This window comes from Triturus cristatus, chromosome 10 (assembly GCF_964204655.1).
Source record: "Triturus cristatus chromosome 10, aTriCri1.1, whole genome shotgun sequence".
NCBI classification, from domain to species: domain Eukaryota; kingdom Metazoa; phylum Chordata; class Amphibia; order Caudata; family Salamandridae; genus Triturus; species Triturus cristatus.
The window spans coordinates 551,785,892-551,803,512 of NC_140593.1; the positions used below are offsets into that span (position 1 = coordinate 551,785,892).

At 42.0% G+C, this 17,621-nt stretch overlaps 1 protein-coding gene across 2 annotated transcripts in view; it reads left to right on the plus strand.

Moving 5' to 3' along the window:
- Positions 1 to 8,824: 8,824 nt before the first annotated feature.
- Positions 8,825 to 17,621, plus strand: part of WDR48 (WD repeat domain 48) — a 589,407-nt gene continuing 580,610 nt past the window's right edge. The window contains exon 1 of one of the 2 annotated variants that reach the window (XM_085632038.1): positions 8,825 to 8,979. In XM_085632038.1, coding sequence (XP_085488164.1) covers positions 8,905 to 8,979 — 75 coding nt within the window. In that variant the 5' untranslated portion in view covers positions 8,825 to 8,904. Of the gene's footprint in view, positions 8,980 to 9,390; positions 9,414 to 17,621 lie in introns of those variants that run through there. The other variant, XM_085632039.1, reaches the window with a different exon arrangement.

The window sequence follows — 17,621 nt, forward strand, 5'->3', positions numbered from 1 at the left end:
ATCAAAACCGGGTCAACTTTTAGATTAGTAAGAATGCTCCACAGGTTGTTATGTATCACGCAGTCAAAGGCGGCTGTTAGATCTACAAAGGCCAAGTGGAGTCTCCCACCCTTTGCCTGCGTGTACTTCCCAATTAAAATACTTAGATTCAAATTGTTCGACTGTCCCTAACCCTTGTCTAAAACCATATTGCACATCACTAATTATATTGTTGTCATTCGCCCAAGTTTGTAATTTATTCAAAATAACTCGTCCCATGACTTTCATCGAGTCGAGTAAAGAAATTGGGCGGTAACATGCCGGATTTGCTCGCTCCCCTTTCTTAAAAATCGGGACGATGACGGACTCGGCCCATGTTTTCAAGAAGCCATTAGCACAACTTGCTTGCAGTACCATGGTTAACAGGGGTGACCAGAGTAAAGGAGTGGTTTTAAAAAGATCGATAGGGAGGCCGTCTGGTCCAGGGGCCTTACCGCCCGTACTGGAATTAATTGCCTCGATTACCTCATCGAGAGAAATTTCTAAGTCAATAGAGGTAAAGGTGATGGAATTTTCCACCTGTGAAGTTAAAAATTCAGGGATAGTTTGATCATGTCCCTGTATACTATAAACCTTAGAAAAATGATCTATCCATGCCTTTTCATCTATTGCAATTGTGATCGACGCTGCGTCATTAGATTTGAAAAATGGCGCATTCACTGCCCGCCAGAACATGGAACAATCTTTGCTAAGTGATGCCTCATATAGAGTCATCCATGCCTCATGCTTCAATTCTTTCTTTCGTTTTTTTCTAGCTAAATTATAAGATGTTCTGCATTTTCTAATCTCATCACAGTCTCTCTCTGTTTTATGTAAGGCCTCTTTTAAGCTGGAATATGCCTTTGTACATTTTTTATCAAACCATCCATTTCTAGTATCACGTCCGGTACTATTCCCAGCTTTTAGGGAGTCTTGGACAGTAGAAGTGATCTGTAAAAAGGCGTTCAAAATAGTTGCATTAGAGGACTCTTCCCACAAGCAAGTTAAGATCGAATCATTAGCCTTGGTGATAATTTGCTTATTCAATTTAGTCGTATTGCAATTATCCCATCTTAATTTGTATCCATTTTGGCTAGAAAGACGAAGACCCTGGGTCCAAGCTAGTTTATTATCTATTCGCTGGGCTGATATATTTGGTAACATTAAGTCAATACTTAAGGGGAGATGGTCACTCATGACATTTAGGTGAGTTTTAAAATTTGCTACCCAATTTGAATAGCAATTTGGAACAATAATAAAATCAATTAAAGATTGGCAACCCCTACTTACAAAAGTATAGTCCAAATCAACGCTAGGAGAACACAGACTATTTGCAAAACCAAAATCGTGAGAAAATAAAAGTTCATTAAACTTTTCACCCCACTCCGTATGTTCGAAGTGAACTAGATGGTCATCCTCTGTGATCGTTAGGCCACAGGAGCCTGGCCCTGGTTTGGAGCACAAACTAGTGTTAAAATCACCCCCCCAGATTATGTTCATGTATTTGTCCTTGGGGGTACTCAGATTGCCAAAATCATAGCTTAGTTGCCTTAGGGTATCCCCCAGGTAGCCCTTCTCCATGTTATTATAGAAATTCACCACAGTTAAGATACAATTTGCGACCAGGTTGATCTGAACAATCTGGTAAAAATTTGTACATTTCAACAGTGATATTTTTTGTGTCTCCACTAGGTTTGAAATATATATACTAAGGCCTCCCTTATGTCTACCATGATTTAAATGGATGGCCGACATGTAATATGTCTGATATCCTTCAATATGTAGCTCCTCTACCATCCACGTTTCCTGGAGGCACAAAATATCAAATTTTTTAATGAAATTGTACCAGGCTGGGTTATGTGCTTTATTCCTCAGACCGGCGACATTCCAAAATAATACTCTAATAGTTTTTTGGATAGTTAGTTCAGTCATACTTGTTACTCCTGTGCTGGTTTCAAGCTGGGCATCTAGTTCCGTACCCGTGTGCTCATCACGGCTTGGAGTACTAGACAAGTGTATGACCTTGTTTTTTAACGTAGTCCATGTTTCATATTCTCCTGGCTTAAGAACTGGAACATTTGCTAGGACAACAGTAAGAGGCGCTGCTGCCGGTGGGAGGTCAAGATTGTACCTCACACTTTGGTAGTCATGGGGTTTCGGGATGGCATTAGTTGATCTTGATTGTATGTCATGTGTGAGCCTACCTCCCTGATGTGTAGCTACTATACTTATCCCCGGGGAGTGTATCTTAGCTCTGTTTCTAGCATCGCTATCTTGTTTTTCTATAACAAGATTCCTTCGGGTCCCCTCCCTACTTCCTAATTTGGTGGCCGTTTCTACTTGTTTATTAGAAATGGCTTGAGATCGAGAGCTAGTTATCATTTCTGGGTGATTAATAATGCCCTGAACATGCAGATTCCTATTTATTATGGTGGAGGTCTGGTTTTCCAAAATCATTTCCAGTGTTTTATCGATCTGGGCTAATCTTGCTCCTAAACTATCTGTATGTGATTTAATGTAACTTGTTAGCTCGTTGAGCAGGTTTTCCAGTTTGCTACGATCAGTGGAAGATTCTATTGTACTTTTAGTTTTAGAAGGGGCAGGGTATCTTTTCTTTGTTGTTTCTCACAATTTCCTTTTTTCCCCTGGGCTACCTGGGAATTGTCTGTTACCGTAGGGAGCTTTGGATTACACTGCCTTTTAGGTGGTGGTAAAGTATCACTATCCTGGTCACTGGCTAAGACATCATCAATATCATCATTTGTAACCTGGATACAACCATTTCTTTTCAACCCGGTGCTCTGGATTTCAGGGGGACATATCTCATCTATCCCTTTTGGGGAGATATTTTTGTCATTGGATTTTTCTTGTTTGTTAGCGTTTAGCCCCTGCACTTCTATATTTAGTGACTCTTCTACAGATGAGATCTGTTTATCTATAGCACCTACTGCACCTGTCAGGAAGTTTAACAAGGACATTTTTATTTGTTTGGAATTAGTACCCTGTGAGTCTGGTTTGTTACAGGGTAATTTTCTTTTCCCCATTTGTCTCTTTAATATACAAACCACATCTTAAGGTCCGAGAAAAACCGTTAACTCAGAGTGAGGGCTAAAATCAAGTAGGTCCGTAGACCTCCCCGGATGGATACCGGATAGTGGATACCGTAATCTATTTCCAACAGTCAAATCCTAAATTGGATTAGGAGGAACACTTGCACAGTACCTTTTTTAGTCGCAGATGAAATCACCTAGCTGATCTAGACACAAGTAAAGAGGGGGTGGGCCAGCCTAGCCTCATCCGCTCTCGAACAGGTGCAGATGGGCCCGCCCTTGGCCCGGGCACGGCCCGGGCACACCCGCGCGCGTCCCGCGCTGCGGGAGCCCGGGATTCCTTAACTGCGCCTCCTGGCGCTGGATGACTGCGTCAGCGTCGTACGTGCCGCATGAAGGGCCGGGAAAGGTAGTCCGGAGTCCCGCTCGCAATGTCCCCAAACACTGCTGGTAGGATGCTGGCGATTCCTTCAGTAGCTCCCGCGCTGCGGGAGCCCGGGATTCTTTAAGTGCACCTCCTGGCGCTGGATGACTGCGTCAGCGGCGTACGCGCCGCGTGAAGTGCCGGGAAAGGTAGTCCGGAGTCCCGCTCGCAATGTCCCCACACACTGCTGGTAGGATGCTGGCGATTCCTTCAAGAGCTCCCGCGCTGCGGGAGCCCGGGATTCCTTAAGTGCGCCTCCTAGCGCTGGATGACTGCGTCAGCGGCGTACGCGCCATGTGAAGTGCCGGGAAAGGTAGTCCGGAGTCCCGCTCGCGATGTCCCCACACACTGCTGGTAGGATGCTGGCGATTCCTTCAAGCTTGCTTCATAAATCTACTTGTCCTGTAACAAAATCCACTTGTCCCTTTGGTGCCATGTAGTGCAGCAACAAATTATGGCAGCAATCTCATTATATAAGACCTCTGATATAGCCTCTCTGATTATGCCAGGGCTCATACCATAGTAGTGTTTGAATACGTGTAATGCCATTATGTTGCCACGTTTGCGCAGATCTACATACAGAGGCTGAAGGTAGTGGTAAGCAATAGTTCCAGGGATAGAATACCCTTTTGAGCCTATGAAAACCTACTAAATTGCATGTTTTAAGGGTTTTCAACCACACTTCTTTAATCTTTCCCCATACTGAGAAATGATGGAAATTTACTCCTGACATTGGCAGACGTAAACCTTTTTACAGAGTTGGGAAAAAAGTGGTTGGAGGGAAAGTGAACTTGCAAACACTCAGATTTTCGCATGATCAAATCTACACATGCATATTTGCTCATGCTAAAATGCAGTACAAACATATTTTCTAGGAGTACTATTTCTTGTCCTACTTCATGAAAGCCGTATAGTTGCACTTAATGCAAGGACCTATACCATGGGTGCACTTTTGAAACTTTCTTTAATAATTTGGCCCCTAATTTGGTCTGGTGTTGACCATGACCGCATGCATTTATTAAAATTCTGTATTTCTCTCTGCATTGGCTGGCTTCACTGTGAGTGACAGCATTCTGCTCTTTCACAAGGAGCGTATCGGCACACAAAGTAGTTTTGTTCAATGCCCATAACTACTGTGGCAGTGTGTGCTTTTTGAGACCAAAAACTAATTTTGCCAATGTTTTTTATAATGGTGAGGGCCTGGCAACTCCCACACCAATAAGGTTTTACAAAAACTATGCCAAAACAAGTACCTAAAAAGCTGACCACCAATTTCAGACCTACTGGCTCTGCCAATGGTTGTTTATTTTTATTTCCCATAATCTTATTGAAACTGGTTACACTGATTTTCCATTATGAATATTTTTGGGAAATACTAGCATGCATCAACACATGTTACTAAATGATGCTGCAAAGAAAGGGTACTTGAAATTTTACAGTAATTTAGCTAAATGTTTTTTTTATGAACATTTTATTTTGAAAGCAAATAATCATCAATCTTGCTTTCAAGTTTCTGCAAATATTTGCATCAAATCAGAGAGCATTCTGGGAGCATTATACATAGCCTCATATTGCTAAACTTTGAAAATGTGTGTATGCATTTTTATACTAGAAACACTGTCAGTAGTGCAGTCAGAGCTTACAACATTTACTTAGAGTGCTCCCCCTAACAGTAAAGGCCTTCAATTAATGAACCATAAATACCAGTTTGAACAGCATTAACACATGGAGAAAAATATTACCTTAACTGCAGATAGTGCCCTTTCCTAATTCTTAATGTGAAACTGGCAACCAAAGGGCTTGTTCTGCAGGGGGTTGGGCATACTTGTCCCAAGGACAAAATACACATGAAATGTGTTGCCCTTGACCTCAAAATTGGGCAATAGGAATTCCTGAGCCCAATGCCAGTCATTGGGGCTGGAGCACAAGATGTGGAGAATTTTCTACAGGTGGTAGTTGGTCAGCATCATATCATCTGGAACTTCTAGCAGGTTCCTTTGCCACAAAGTCAATATCTCCCATCAAATCAATTGCTGCATCCTCTTGCGGATGGACAATGTTTTGGGGGTTCACTATATCAACAGCTGGGGGGGGGGGCATGAAATCATGCCTGTTGGCCAACATAGCCCAAGACTTTTGGTATTTTTGCCTTTCTCAGAAGATCACGGCTTTGGAGGAATATCCTCTGGGCAAAGACAATCTAGTAGCGGACTGGAACTCCAGATTCCTCAGGGACTATAGCGAATGGAAGCTCCATCCTTACATCTTTCATGAGACTATGTCAACTCGGGGTCCGTGTAAAGGTGCACATGTTTGCGTCCCAGCTCAATGCTCAACTTCGACAGTTCTACAGTTGGAGACCAGATCCGATAGCCTTGGGGACAGATGCATTCCTTCAATTTTGGGGAGATCAGACGACCTATGCCATCCCTCCATTTGCCATGATTCCGAGGTTGGTGGCCCAGGTCCGACTCAATCAGCGACTCTGGTGCTAGTTACCCCTCTGTGGAAGACACAATTGTGGTTTCCGACTCTTTTGGAATTGTCTGTAGCTCTTCCCATCCTCCTTCCAGTTTTTCCTCAGTTACTCTGGGATCCAGTGGGCTTGCCTCATCCTCTAATTCTTCAAGACCAATTGGCTCACGTGGTCTGGAAAGTTTCAGGACACATGACCTGGTTACATAAATTTTGGCGGCAGCTGCCGAATTTATACATCAAGCTTGGGCACCTTCCACCCACAAACGATATTCTTCTGCATGGAAACGTTGGTTGAGTTGGTGCCTTCAACGGGAGGTGGATCTAGTGGGATCCGAATTGAAAGATGTTCTGAATTTCCTTTCCGAGTGTGCTGAATATGGATTAGGTTACAGGTTAGTAAATAATTTTAGGTCAGCATCATCAGCTGGTCATTACCCTATAGATAGCAGAATTAGTGGGATGTCCTGTCAAAAACCCTGAATGTGAAACGACTATAGATGTTGTAAATATACATGCATGTCCTTGTTGGAAGCAGTGATTAATAAAAACAAGTAAAAAAAAAACTTATAGATGGCAAACCTGTGGGTGTCCATCCTATGGTATGTAAATTACTGAAAGGTATTAGAGTGGCTCATCCCCCAAGATCTAAGTACATTCAATGATGGGATGTTACAAATGTTTTATCTTTATTAGAGTCTTGGCCTGATAATAAGGATTTGACGTTGAAACACATTTCATCTAAATTGACTGCTTTTGTACTTGATTTTGTGCCGACAAGTGTCGAACGTACTTGCCTTGGACCTTGCAGGTAGGTTTTTTTCTCCTGATGGTGTTTCTTTCATTATTTCTAAACAAACGAAGACCATGTCACGTTCTATTGCTTATCCTGCTTTTCCACACAATGCTAACTTATGTGTAGGGAAATGTTTAAAAGTTTACGAGGAACGTACGTTGGGTAACAGAAGTGGTCCTCTTGGTCCCTTACTACTGGCTATCCAAAAGCCTTTCTGCAGTGTCAGGGGCGACATTGGCTTGTTGGGTCATGTCTGAAGCTGGGATTGACATTTCAGTGTATGGTGCTCACTATGCTACAGGGGCCATGGCTTAAAAAGCCTTTGCTATGGGTTCTATATAGGAGAATATTCTTTGTGCTTCGGACTGGTCCTCTGGCTCCATGTTTAAGATTTGTTATTATAAACCTATTGTGCATGTTTCTTTTGTTGTCGTTGGTGAGCTTTGAACCAGCATAATCAGAGCCTCTGGTCCTGCCATAAAATAGAACATTTTCTAGCATTTGCAACAAGAATTTTAGATTATATTAAGGACACAGAGGCGAGTATTATCCCACCTGTTGGGACAGGTAAGATTAAAAGTCTCACTGCTATCATCGCATCATATGGTCCATGTATGATAATTGTTGTCCCACCTTTTTGTTCATAATTTCTCATGATCGGATTCGAAACAAACTTATCACATACAAGCCAACATATTAAAACAGGAAAGTGGGACATTTAAAAAAAATAAAAAAGAAATCTGAAGATTGGATTTCCCCCGTGGATTTCTATTGAAAAAGATGCAATTTCAGGTGGGTGATAACTAAAATAAAGCCTTTTTTAGCCACAACAAAAATAATAATCAGGAGTCTCCCGCCTGAATCAGGTCTATTGGCATGTATGTTATCGCTTATGGCATGCTAGTTTCCAGCAGTTTGTACTCTTTTACATTGGATCAGTGGACATCGCCCTTATGTCTGGATTTCTTTCTTAGATTCTGTTAACTCTCCGTAAAGCGTTTGGAACAATGTGCGTGTTCTTGTTGGGACTATGTTTTTTCTAAAGACTGTTTATTCACAAAGAAAGAGGCAGGAAGATGGTGCCTCTCTATTTTGTATATGCTGACCATTATTGATTGGTGGGTTGGTTAGAGGTGTGGTTCAAAGCCTCATGGGAAATATAGTATGATGTGTTTACTGTTTTTTCATTGGTTACTGTTTTTTTCATAAGAAGTACAAATTGAGAAGCATAATCCTCACCTCCATGTCCTTAATAGAATCAAAATTTCTTGTCGGGAATGTTAGAAAATGTTCTATTCCGTTCACAGTGTGCACCGTACAAGAATATGCTAAACAAAAAACTACAGAAACACATCATCTTGGAAAAAGAAACCCCCCTTAGGAAATTAAAGATCACGTAAAATATAAACCGAACTACATTTTTTACATGGTGTACCTTAAAGTTTTTACAGCCAATGTTGAAAATATCGATGTCGAGCAATGGATGGCTGTTTTTACCTGTATGGTGAAGACTATGGGGCAGATTTATGAGCCCCTTGCGCCACTTTTCCCATGTTAAAAGTGACGCAAAAGTGGCGCAAGGGGCTCATAAATCTGCCCCTATGAGTATAGGACCTGGTAGGGACCGTCTCAAAATCAGTTTTTAATTACTGCCGAGTCTGAGACCTGGAGGGACGCGACTACCTTAAAGCCTTGGAAAGCACTGTATAAATATTAATACTAAATAGTAATGCAGGTTAAAAAGCAAGGTTGAAAGCAGCACCAAAAACACATATCCAACTGTTTCGTGTGAATGCTCTAAGTAATCTGCCACGTCTCCTTTCTGTATCATCAGCTCCCACTAGTCACTACTAGGATTACATTCCAACCCCTCCAGCGTACTCATTCATCCTACGCTCTCTAACCCTGCACCCGCTTTTTCTGGTTAGATGTAGTATGTTTTTATCTCGGTCTGTCACTCAGCTTCTCTTCGCGCCAATATCAACCAATTGCAGTCCAGTAGAAACGCTAACAGTCGACCAATCAGTGAATAGGCTGTCACTGAAGGCGGAAAAGCACAAACCCAAACAGTGTTTGTGCGGTTCATACGTCCGTGACGTGGGAGACGTCACATATGCGCCGGTTGTGCGTCGTTTCCTGTGATGGGAACGAGTCGCTCCCCTAGTAAGATGGCTGCGCATCATAGGCAGAATACGGCCGGGAGGAGAAAAGTACAGGTATTAGGTGCTACATGCGTGTGGCCACTGAAGCCGAGGGCAGATAGTGGGCCGACTCTTCGTGCTTTGGTGGGAATTTTTCGCATGTGGAGGTGCTTGTGTAGGCTTATGCTTAGCGGGTGGGCATAGATTCAAACAGTGTTTGGTTTATGTAGCAATGCGTACTATCTAAGCGTTACAAGTGCAGGCTCCATAAAACGGAGTGGTATGATGTGTAGTGTGTGAGCTAGCAATGTTGAAAGCTGCATTTTGGTGTATAGGGTATGACGTAAAAAGCAGGTGCATGGAAGCAGAACAAGGACATTTAAAAACAAGCGCGGGGCTCTAGCCAGTTGCTGGACAATAACAGAAGAACATAGCTGTCAGCTGATCCGAGGTTACGAGGTTCACTTGTTCTTAGCCTGTTTCTTCAGTTAACAGCACTGGAAATGCTGGTATGTTATTGCCCTTACCTACAATTGGAAATCAAATGCCTTGACATGCACGGTAGATATGATAACGAATGCGATGTCCTGAGAGGAAGATTTGGGGAAAAACACGAGAGATTGAGATTTTAACTTTTAAGTGGGCGACGCTTTACATTCACTTTAAGTGGACGAAACACGAACTTCAAGTACCTTTTTTTTAGTTTGAAAAATCATGAGTCGCGTCCCGAAACGGGAGTGTTGGTGTTGATGGATTTATGTTTATTGTAAAAGCTTCTGTACATCACATTTGTACGGTTTTTAAGCTTTTTCGGTGTTTTAACGCATTTTTTTTTGTTTCTGGAATTCTCATTGACTGAAGTTGGAGGCTGTTGATATTGGGGTTGGTTACGTTTCGTACTGTTATGGGATTCATTCTAGTCGGCATTGGGCGGCAAGACTAGGGGTGGATTAATGTATTCTTTCGTCATGAGTTACACTGTAAGTGGACAGCTTGATCCTGTTGTGGCCTTGTGTGGAGCAGCAGTATGTTTATGTGGTTGGATGCATTAGAATAATACCTAATATGGCGTTCTGCTTTAGTAAACTGTTTTCCATTGCTTGGCTCAAGTGTTTAGTTAAGTGTGTGTGTCCGCGTTATGTTTAAGGTAACGTATTCGGGATGGTTACTTTTTGTAGAACGTTGACAGGATGTAACTGTGTCCTTATTATTTGAGACCCCTACTGGTGAGTATTCGCGCTTAACAAATACTTGATTGATTGAATGATGTTCCACCGAGGTGTCATTTCATTTCATCAGGCTTTATTCGGAGCTTAAACACAAAGTCCATAAAAGCACATACATTGCATTATAAAACAAACATCATTTATACAAAATCAATCAGACGGTTAAAATACATTAAATGACAGTTTAAAATATCATACTAGGCCTTGCTTTGATGGCTTGAAGAAGAAAAGTGGCAGTAAAGAAACAGACATCGGGTGGCGGGTTAAATAACAATTTCATGGTATCTTTTACAATCCTAACTCCATACTTCTTAAAAATAGTTTTTAAAAAAGCTGAACGAAAATTGCCATAAAGTGGACAAAACAATAAAAAGTGCATGGTGCTTTGTACGGTAGTATTGTCACATGGGCAAGGACCAATCGGGTGTTTTTTGATACTTGGAAACGCCACCAAATGGTGAACAATCCCAAAACGCAATCTTGTCAGTACGAACCGATGGGAGGGTCTGGTTATAAAGGTCAAATACGGTTGGTACCCTATCGTCTCTCAGAAACTTCCGTAGAACAAACAGGTAGTTAAGTTACCACTGGCCCTCCCACGCCGCTCAGACTTATGGCTCATAAAAACAGATTTCGTCTCATTTTTGGTCAAACTAGAGGCTGCATAACAATCCTCTATTACATTAAGACCATAGATCTCCAAAAAACTACCCGTAACAAATTTGACCCATGGGATCTTTAGATGATTATCAATAGAGAAACAATCTTTAATGATAGCTCTATTTAGGGAGGTCTCTTCCTTTACCCAGATTGCACGCCACAACATAAGTGGTCTGAGGGCGACAGAATCTGAAAGATGTTGAATTCCAAACTCCCTATGCACCAAATCGGTAGAAACCGATATGGGTAAACTTAGGAGTCTTTTTAGGAAGAGATTTTCCTCCACTTGTAGACTCCCAGTCGAAACATGCCCCCAAATACCAGCACCATAAAGAGCAATAGAAATACACCTCATTTGATAGATTTTCAGCATGTCTTTAAGCCGTTTATCCCCTATTTTAGATGCGAACTGAAACACCCCGTGGGCACATTTCGCCATTCTAGCCCTAACATGGTTGATCTCGCTGGACTGATGTTCCACCGAGGTGTCAAATGCTTGGTTAATTAAATAGTTTGATGCCGTATTGTGTGCGTAAGGCTGTTGGTTGTTTATAATATATACTGTTAGTCTAGGGTCATGTGTTAGTATAATTTGATTTAAGACTGTCTTTGAGCCATCGAACATAGCTCATTAGATAGCTAAGAGCTGTGTTGTGAACATGATGGGTCTGAAGTTGTGGCTGATGTATGCTGCTGGTACAGGGCTAAGAATGGATATGGCTTTAAGAGTGTGCAGTTGTCACCTGGAGCCATATTGTGTATGTGATGGTGCCAGGAGTTGCCCAATGCGGACTGTTGCTTGGGAATAATGTGCTAGTAAAGCGTTCCTGATGTGCTAACTAGATGGCTTGGAGCAGTGGTGTGCACACGCCTATGCTGGGGCTCACTGTTAATGGGTGCTGTTTGTGTCAGTGTGGTAAGGAACTTCGCGAAGACACAATGCTGAGCTTGTTTATTTTACTAATTGTTGCTATTGATGACATGGTGCATCCACCTGGCACGGAGTCTAACTGCAGCTGCCTTGTTGCCGTTCGAATCCCCTCTCCCCCCTCCAGTGAGTGCTCCATGCACATGTGAAAATACAAATCACAACACGGAGTGTCTCGAAGGATACCTTGAGGCACACCACATGCATCACATCACCTTCCCCCTTTTAAACCCCCCCCCCCCCCCCCCCAATCACTAACCATAAATTAGATTGCAAACGTGAAAATAATGCATTAAAACAACAAATTCCTTAATTGCTCATTAAGTTGCAATTACACCAACAACAAACATGCAATAAAGTCTAATACCTCACAAAGTCATCAGACTTCTTGGAAAACTTCCTGGTGCGTGATCCAAGCCCCACTTGTTTACCTTTTTTTTTTTTTTGCAGAGTTTTATATAGCGGGAACTTGACCCGAATCCAATCGGGTATCAGAGCGCTTTACAAAGCACCACTTACATTACACGAGGACACACATTCATTTTTAGGTCTCGCTGAGCCCAGCGCATGCGCTGGCTCGGAGATACATTTTGGAGGTGAGTTTTCAAAGTGCTGCTGGCTGGTCTAGCGCTTGTGTTCACGCGAGCACCACTAGCCTTCAGCAGCACTTTGAAAACTCGTGCTTTAGTGCGTCATCGTGATCACTTTCGCTTTCAGAGCGCCAACGATGACTTTCGCTTTTACGGCCGCGCGGCCAATGCTTGTTTCATTACCTTTCCCGCTATTGTTTAGATTTCTTGTCCTTTTCTTTCCCTGTTCGGAGATCCAGCTTACTCTGTTCTACCTTTGTGTTCAGCCGGAGGATCTCGGTTTCGTCAAGTTAGACTTTGACTCAAATAATCATATAGGGTTAAAGCGCCTGCTGCAAAGCACATGTGTAACATGCTTGTCGCACATTTGCATTTTATGTCGATATGGAAGTGCGTTCCTGCTTTTGACACACACATCCTTTTGTTACTTCCAGTTAATAAGTTGCAGCCCTTCTAATATCTTATACAGTGTGCTATTAACTGGCATGATAGAGCTGCATGCAAACTGCAAGTCATGGGTTTAGATCCATGTTTTTTTTCTCCTCATTCTGTTAGTTTAAGTTTGCTAAGAAGGGTTCCTTTGGGTAGTAATAATGCCTTGCTAGTACAGACAGCCTAAACCACGTGTTACGTTTTAAATCCTGGTTTTGTGTTTCTCCCGACATGCACTCATCTGATGTCAACTAATATGAATGATATGGGACTTCTAGACCTTATAACCCTTATTGTCTTAAAACATTTCCTGTACATTGATTTACACATTTACATGATTTATTGTTTGTCTGTATGCTGTAAAGCACTCTGACGGCATGAGTAGTAGTGCTATAAAAGAATTAAAAAAACAAATTAGCGTAATTTAAATCGGTATTTATGTAAACTTATAAACACCAATACATCTGGCATTCTTACAGTGCGTGCATGTCTGCCTTCAGGTGTAGGTTCTGTCAAGTACTTTTGCAGTGATAACAAGCGCTTGTAGAAATTTCCACATAACATTAGGAAAGGGCATTTTTTCCTCATGTGTCCCATTACCACTGAAACAAGCATTGGCATAACCAATCGGTCTCGCTTTTGGGAGCTTATAAGTGTTTACCCATGCATCAGTTGATGTTGCACCAAGGATATTGTGCTGCATAACTAAATACTTATAAGGTCCCAAAAGCGAGACCTATTGGCTATGCCAATGCTTGTTTTGTTTTAGGCTCGGGGAGATTAAGTGATTTGCCCAGAATCACAGGATGTTTAGCGTCATTACCGAGACTCGAACCCAGTTCCGAGGTCGATCGCCCTAGCCGTTAGGCCAACTCCTCTCCCCAATCCTACCTTTGCAGGGCCTGTCATCATGACCCAGTCTAGTGGGTAACACTTGATCAGTGGCTACACCATCCTGTCCACCATTGTTCTTTTGCTCAAAATCTGACTGCATCCATTGCACCCAATCATGGTTATGTAAGGATACAATACTTTTCTTTTGTCGCATGATTTTACCTTGTTCTGGTGTTACCTTCACCAGTTGTCTTTTGTTCCACCTACATTTCCCTGTGATAAATGCTACACCTTTGCTAACTTTACTGACTTGTACAGACATGCAAACACTTAAATTCCCCCTTTTTAACTGTCATGGGTTTCTTAATAAAAACCTAGTCACAATTAACAAATTCGTCATGCCAGACTTCTGCTGTCAAAGTTGCATTTCATGGCGGCTTGTCTCATAAACAGCTTTGATGCAATTGCTTCTGTACCATGCTTCCCAATTTTTGCATCCCCTTTCTTTTCTTTCAACCATGAGTGGAACATAGAAGTATGTACCTCCCTACCTCTAATCAGCTAGAAAGGTGTGACCCATGTGGTACATTGTGGGGAGGTATTGTAATTCCACACATTGTTTGATAAAATCCTTCACATCAGCACATTTGTATGCCCTCCTTCATAATTTTATTTCCATGCTCCACCAAACCATTCAAAGTGAGCTAGCACAGCACCACTCTCAAATGTTTTATGTCCTGTTCAGACATGAATTTACACATTCGATCCAAAATGAACTGTGTGTCTTTGTCTGATGATGATGACGTTAGGAGCTCCTTCTAGTCAAAACACCTTGCTCAGAAACTTAATGGGTGTGTCAGTATCTGAGGTTTCTACAAACATATTATGCATCAATTTTGAGAAATAGTCAATGGCTAAAATTAGATGCCTCATACTGTTAGTCAGCACTGAATAGGGTCCAGACAAATCCAAGCTAACTTTCTCCCACAGCACATTCTGAAACTGAGTGGGATGAAATGGTGGTTGGACCGTTTTTCAGTGCTTATCCAATACTAAACATTCTGGGCACTTATCAACCATCATTTTGATTTGAATGTCAAAAGCCAATAATGTTGTTTTACTTTTGTGTACGTTTTTGCGGTACCTAGATGGCCTTGGTGTGCTTTACCTATTCTTGCACTGTGTAATGCTATAGGTGGGACAAAACGGTCATCATGGAGAACAGTGCCATTTTCAACATAATTCCTCAGAAATTTGTGCAAAGGTTTTCAAATCCCCACTCAAACATCTAGTTTCTGGCCACTTATGAGTTGAGTACTCAATAGCCTTTAACGTTAGATCGTATGCACAAGCCTCTGTCCAATTTGTTTCAGTTATGACACTCATATTCTGCTACCACATCCACCAAAACTATACATTCTACATCATCCATGTGTGAATCACTGCCACCGCCACGTTATACTCCTGTAGATTTGACACTAACTTAGTACGCCTGGCTGACAAGTTATTATTGCTTACTTTACTAAACATATACACCAGTGGCTTGTGATCAGTGAGTAGTTCAAACTTGCTTCCCCAAATGTACATTTTAGATTTCTGCACAGCTCAGACATGTGAGTGCTTCGCGTTCAATCATACAGCATTGACGCTCAAACTGTTTTAGAGCCCTTGAAGCAAATACTACGGTTTGTTCACGCTCATCCACTCTCTGGCTGCGCACAGCACCTAAACCGTAAATACTGGCATCTACAGTAATTAAAGAAGTGCAACCCTCCCAGAAAGCATGTAACGCTGGAGCTGTTACAATTAATTCTTTGACCTTAACAAATGCCTTCTCCAAATTATCCATCCACTTAAACACCTGACCTTTCCTAAGGAAAGCTTGTAAAGGTTCAACAGTTTGGGCATAACTAGCTACAAATTGTGCATAGTTCTCTGCTAAACCTAGGAACGACTGGAGGGTATCTTTATCTGTGGGTGCTTTAGCATCAGTAATTGCTGTACCACTGAAATGTTCTGTTTTATGCCTGTAGATGACATTGTGTGACCCAAGTATTCCAATTAATTATTTGCATATTTACACTCTTCAGCTCGGAGTGTCATGCCTTTCTCATCCAAGAAGGTTAACACATCTTTCAATACTTCATTATGTCCCTCCAGAGTCTCTGCATATATTAGAATGTCGTCTTGATATGCTTGTACCCCTCCGATGCCTTGGAACAATGTGTCCATTAGTTTCTGGAACACAGTGGCTGCTGATGCCAGTCCAAATGGTAGTCTCAGAAACTTGTAGGCACTTAAGGGGGCTACAAACGTCGTCCGCTCTTGAGATTCTTCACTTAGCAAGACCTGGTGGTAAGCTGACTGCAAATCCACTGCCTCCCCCCCTCAGATTTGCCAGCAACTCGTGAATTATGGGCAAAGAGTGGCAGTCCACAACAATGTTCTTATTTAGTGCACTTAAGGTGGCACATAGCCTGTGCCCTCCCAATTGGTACCGGCCTAGCTTTGTGTACCACAGGCTGCATGTCAGGGGCCAGTCTTATATGATGTTCCACCCCCTTCACCAACCCTACTTGGTTGCTAAATACCAAATGAAGTTTATCCAGAATTACATTAACTAAAAACCTCTCCACCACATGGCACACAGGAAAGTCACCTACCGTCACAGCGTTCTCAGCTCCTGGTACAAGATGCAGACCCATGCGTACCAAGATTTGCCAACCAATTATGTTCTTACCCTTCACAGGTATGTACGTTTGTGTGTTTTTCTCGGCCCAGACACACTTCGTTAGACAGCAAATGTCCAACCATCTGTCTTTCTCCCCAAACACTTTGGGGTTCACATCTGATTACAACAATGAAACCTCTTTACCCCAATGCTCATAAAAGGTAGTGTCTCTTGGAATAGTTATAGGTGAACCAGAATCTGCCATGACCTGAAAAGAAATACCGTTAATAATAGCTGTACACAACCGTAATCACAGTCCAGTGTTAAAATCGCATTAAGTGAATCAGAACATGTGCCCGCTTCAAAGTCAACACTACCAACTCTTAATGTCTTGTTACTCCTGCAAGCATTTTGAAACTGGCATATTTTCTTACAAATAAGGCACCGGTTGCCCTATTCTGGATAACCAGGGAAATTGCTTATGTGCGTCTTAGATCCACTTCTGTACAATAGGTTGATATTTTGTTTTTGTTTACGACTTTAGACATTTTCCTTTTAGTGTTGACCATACATAATGACTCTTCCTGCTCCATGTCTGTAGAAAACATGACATTGACGCTAGTGGCGGACTCTGCATGTATGACCTTGGTTGATATTGCTGACCTTTCAATACTAAGAGCCAAATCAATAACTTCAGGTAGTGATGGGTTTCTACAGCTAAATAGTCTCTCTGGGATCTTCCTTGATGCCCAGTTGAAAACAAATTGATCTCAAATGTAATTATCCAGATTTGGGCCAAATTCACATGTAGTCGCCAATACTCTGAGAACTGAAATATACACCTCCACCTTCTCATATGAGAGTTGCTTGCGTTTGTAAACAAATTATGGCGCTCCAACATTATGCTAGGTTTGTCAGAAATCTGCTTCCTCAATCTCGCTATGGCAACAAACTACCAAAAATCTGTTGAGAAACTTGCCCCAAACTTCCAAACAATAATCCAAATTTGCTTATAGGAGTATATCCATTGGCATAAATGGCTGCCATATGGTTCTCAAACAGCTTGAACCATTGTACCCACTTAATGGCTGGTTTCCCAAGGATTGCTGGTGGTCTGGTAATTTGATGAGCGTTGGCCATGATAATGTATACATATACCAGGAGGTGAATACTAAATATTATGGTGAATATGTAGTACAAAGCAGAGTATGATGTTAAACAGTAGTCAAAATGCAAGCCCCCCCCCCCCCCAACCAAGACGCAACGCTGTGTAAAAACAGAAAAGAAAAAAAGGCGCTGTAAGTGGAAGGCTCTGTATACCTCTGTTTTTAGTTCGCTAAAATTTGGTAGGCTCTTATCGCAAACACTGCAACTAC